At 49.3% G+C, this 4,799-nt stretch overlaps 1 protein-coding gene across 1 annotated transcript; it reads right to left on the reverse strand.

The window, feature by feature from the left end:
* Nucleotides 1–591: 591 nt before the first annotated feature.
* Nucleotides 592–4,560, reverse strand: FZD2 (frizzled class receptor 2). Its single transcript, XM_069634271.1, has one exon. It carries the CDS (start codon nt 3,667–3,669, stop codon nt 1,957–1,959), a length of 1,713 nt encoding a protein of 570 aa, XP_069490372.1. The 5' UTR covers nt 3,670–4,560; the 3' UTR covers nt 592–1,956.
* Nucleotides 4,561–4,799: the final 239 nt, after the last annotated feature.

The following is a 4,799-nucleotide window of genomic DNA, read 5'->3' on the forward strand; positions in this document are numbered from 1 at the left end:
CAGGTCTATTATGTGTAACCCTGGATAGAAGCTCAGGGGCTACAACCAAAAGGCTAGCTAGGGCCAAGTCCTGACATTAGCATAGCCCAGATCTTTTCCAGACCTAATAACACCCCTGGCGGTATAAGAAATGGCTCCCATTCCATTATAGGATGATTCATGTCACAACTTTAAAGGGTTAGATTCTATACAAAGGGCTTGAAATTGCTGGGAGCTAGTTAGCTCCTGCTTCTACCCTAGACAAGCATGATTAGCTTAAAACCAACAGTAACCAGGAGCAACTTTTGGCTCCCAAAGCCAATTGGTGCATTACATTAGCTTTGAGTGTCTGAGAATGAAATTAAAGAAGAATCTGAATTTCGAAACCTGTATACATGTAGCTTTTATAGGGCTACTAGAACTTACTTAATTAGGAGTGTGGTGCGGGTAGAACGCTAACATTATTCTGATACACACAATGGGAGTCAACTGGAAAACCACCTTCTATCACCCACAGAAAACAATAAACAAACATCTCTCTGAAGTTGCATATAAAAAAAATAACACCAAGTAATATTTTCCATTAATAAAAGCCAAAAATGATTTCCCCTCTTCTTAAAAAAAACATTTTTTAAATTTATTTAGGGAAAAAAAAGATAAAAACATTCTATTGCTCTTTGAATATTCACAAAGGCGGGGTTTGTTCAGAAAAACATACAAAACCTCATTAACAGTTAAAGTCTTTGATCTGCGAAAGGTATACGATTTCTACCATGTGCAAACCAAAAGACTCCAGTGGTCCAGCCTCCCTTGATTACTTCTGGTATCCCCAAATAAGAGATCCAGACAGCTGTTCCAATACTGTTAACCTCAAACTCCATGTGCAACATTTGAAACAGTACCCAGAAACATAAGCACAGAGAGGATTTGCACAATATGAATTAATTGCAGTGGACACTGACAGAAATTGAGTTTAGTGCTTACTATAAAAAAAAAAAGGAGTGTGACCGATATAGGGTCGCTTTATGACAAATTGCAGATGAATTGGCACACAGTATGCTGCATTTCCGTTTTAGTGAACAGAAAAATAATGTATGAAACGTGTTCCATTTATGCAAGATGTCAGTTATTATTTTAACACTGGTATTTAGACTTATAAATTGTTGAACACATTTCCTAATCTGCCCTTGGCTTGACTTTCAAAATCATGCATTAAGTATGCTGTTTCTTGACGAGATTTTAGCAGAGTAATAGATCTTTAAAAAAATAATAATCACAAACGATCCTTTACAGGATAAAAGTACACAAGAGTTGGTTATGGAGTAATAATTCCCAGGTCTGGTGTAACCTTTGGATCCTTCAAAGTGATAAACTGGTGAGGGTAAATTGGAGCACATGGTGACAAGAGAAGCACTACTTTCCCCCCACACGAAAACAGGATAGATATTTAAGGCAGTTCTCATTTGAATAGTCTGTATATTTCCACATCAGTCCAACAAGGCACCATTGTGAGCACCACCATTCTGAAAAGTTATAAAAAATGCTACCCTGGGCGTCACTATAAGAGGTGGGATGTGAATCCAACTCGATGTCCTTACTTGTTTTTTGTCTTAAATAGAAATATATAATTAAATTTACAATGATATTTACAGGTAATTACATTAAGTCACGACCACTATAAAAAAAAAAACAGTGGGGGCACTCTGGTGATGTTTTCAGCTGTAAAAACGTCGAATTTCTTAGCCAACAAAATGGCCGACAGGCAATCGTTGAAAGGGCGGGAGTTCCTGCAGGGTCAGCTGATTTGTGAACGATTAAAAGGGTCAGTATTTCCGTCACACCAAACGTCCTGACTTGACGTCGTCACGCACACCGTCCCTAACAGAGGAAAAAAGGCACGGCCCATTTTTTTCTTTCTAAGAGTCTCAGAAAACGCGACAGGAAAACAAAAAAAAAAAAAAAACGGGTGCGTTTCTGTCAGACAGTGGTTTCCCCGTGTCGGCCGTGAGTTAGCCGCGTGTAGAACTTGCTCCACGAGTGCAGGGTCTTGCCCGACCAGATCCAGAAGCCTGATGTGATGCCAACGATGAGGGTCATGAGATACTTTATCATGTAGACTGTAAAGTCCGGCCCCAGGCGTGGCGTATACTGCAGCGGGCACGGGATCGCCAGGCTCTTACAGTGTTGGCTCACCCAGCTGCGCTCCCAGTGCTCGCGGAAGGCCTGCTCGTAGAAGTAGCAGGCAATCACTATGGTGGCTGGCACCGTGTAGAGCACGCTGAAGACGCCGATGCGCACCATAAGCCGTTCCAACTTCTCCGTCTTGGAGCCGTCGTGCTTCATGATGGTGCGTATGCGGAAGAGCGACACGAAACCGGCTAGCAAAAAGGACGTGCCCACGAAGAGATAAACAAATAGAGGTGCCAGCACGAAGCCTCGAAGCGGGTCCAGACCGCTCAGGCCCACTGCACACACGCCACTCAAGCGGTCACCGTCCAGCTGGCCCAGCGCCAGCACGGTAATAGTTTTGACGGCTGGCACGGCCCAGGCGGCCAGGTGAAAATACTGAGAATGCGCCTCGATAGCCTCGTGGCCCCACTTCATGCCTGCCGCCAGGAACCAGGTGAGCGACAGGATGACCCACCAGATGGACGAGGCCATGCTGAAAAAGTAGAGCATCATGAAGAGTATGGTGCAGCCCTCCTTCTTCGTGCCCTGCACCACCGTGCGGTATCCGTCGTCTGTGAAACGGTCGTTGCAGGCCACTCTGTCGCCCAACACGAAGCCCGCAATGTAGGCCACAGATACCATGGTGTAGCAGCCGGACAGGAAGATGATAGGTCGCTCGGGATAACGAAAGCGCTGCATGTCAACAAGGTATGTGGCCACGGTAAAGAAGGTGGAGGCGCAGCACAACACCGACCACACCAGGATCCACAGGCGAGCGAAGCCCGTCTCTTCAGCTGTGAAAAACAGCGAGCCGTCTGGTCGGCCTGGCTCGCACGGGGCGGCGCAGTCCTTTTCTCCCAGGAAACGATAGTTGAGGTAGGGGGGCACCTTTAGCACCCGCGGGCAGTGGAAGGGCCGCTCAGGGGTGGCATACCTTGGCGGTGGTGGGCTGGGCCGCTCACCGCGGTGATGGGGCGACGGGGTGGTGGGCAGACCAAGGCCGCCGCCTCCGCCGCCAGGTAGGGGCCCGCCGCCCCCATCCTCACTGTGGTTTTGGCCCACGCAAATCTGTTCGGCGCCGTGCCTGGGGAAGTTCTCGCAGCGTAGACGGTCGGGCCACTGGAAGCCGAACTTGTTCATGAGCGCCTCACAGCCCTGGCGGGCCCGCTCGCAGATCGAGCGGCACGGCGGAATGGCCTGCTCCAGCACTGTGCACACCGGCGCATACATGGAACATAGGAAGAACTTCAGTTCAGGCGAGCACTGCACCTTTACTAGAGGGTAGAACTGGTGCACCTCCAGCCCCGCGTCCTCCTGGTTAGTGTGGCCCAAGAGGTTGGGCATGATAGTCTGGTTGTAAGCGATGTCCGTACACAGCGGAATAGAGATGGGTTGGCAGAATCCGTGTTCCGGAATGGATATTCCCTTCTCGCCGTGTAGCTGGGCTTGACCAAGCAGTAGAAGTAGAGAAAGTGAGGGCAGCAGCAGCCCCCATCGCGAGGCCGGGAAGGACCGCGGCATGCTTGGCCTGCGGGCTGGCGCAGTCCGAAGGGTCTTTGGGAACTGCCCAGCTAGTACGGATCTTAGCTGGTCACAGTATGCAGTCCCGGTGGGGCATCGGTGGTAATTAAGGAACCGCTACCTAGTTTCCGTAATCTCCTTGATATTCAGTGTTACTTTTGAAAGTTGATGGCAAGCGCACCTTAAGTCCTTGCCCTACATGCAGGGCAGCCCCCTGGTATCACTTTAAGAGTCCTGCTGATCGATCGGGGCGTGGGCTCGAGGGTATATGCAGGGTTTGTATTTATCGGTTGCGAACTTTTCTACTTGTCACAACTCCGTGAGCCCCTTGTTTTCCTCTCCTTTCTTCAGATGCTCCTCTAGAGTACAATCGCCCAAATGTTTTTGTTTTGATGCGGCATATGTCTTGGCCTCCGCCAGTATCTCGGTGAAGTACTTGCTGTGTCGACTAGTTTCATAAAGAGAGCACGCTTCCCGTGCTGCTCCCTTTGCAGTGCCTTCACACAACCGAAGATTTATTCATTCGAAAATATGTATCAATCCATCTTAGTCCTTTCGTTTTTCCGTTTCAAACTTAAAGCCTCAAACTCCCGTGCTCCCGGGTGGCTCTCATGCACAGCCGTCACCTTGTTTTGTTGGTCTGTGTGCCTTGCCGCCTTCCCGCGTCAAAAGTTGTTAATGTTCCCCTTCTGTTCGACCGACTCCTCCAGTTAGCGCGGCCGGCTACGTTGGGCTTTCCAGGTCGCTTCAATCTGCTCTTCCTCCTTCCCTGGTCGCTGTACAGAATCTTGGCTTCTCTCCTTTGTGCCTCACAAGCCGCCCATGCCTCCTCCCGCAGCCTGTTTCAAGGCTGCCCTCACCCTAGTCCCGGGACAGCGTTCTATTCCTTTGCCGAGCAAAGGGGGCGCCTTGAAACTTCTTGTTCTCCTCCTTCCCAAAATCTGCCAACCACCAATTGCATTCAAACCGGGAGGACCAGCCCCCTCCCCCCTCATGGTCGTGATTGGGCACTCGCTGCAAAATGAGATCAGAAACCAGATGCCTGAAAAGACCCCAACCCCCTTCGGCGCTGTAACTTAAGCGAAGTCTTTCAATGCATGCATTTGATTTGTTTGGCTCTTGATTTCTCC

Source organism: Ambystoma mexicanum, chromosome 13, assembly GCF_040938575.1.
Source record: "Ambystoma mexicanum isolate Mex_15411 chromosome 13, UKY_AmexF1_1, whole genome shotgun sequence".
In the NCBI taxonomy this organism is placed as follows: Eukaryota; Metazoa; Chordata; class Amphibia; order Caudata; family Ambystomatidae; genus Ambystoma; species Ambystoma mexicanum.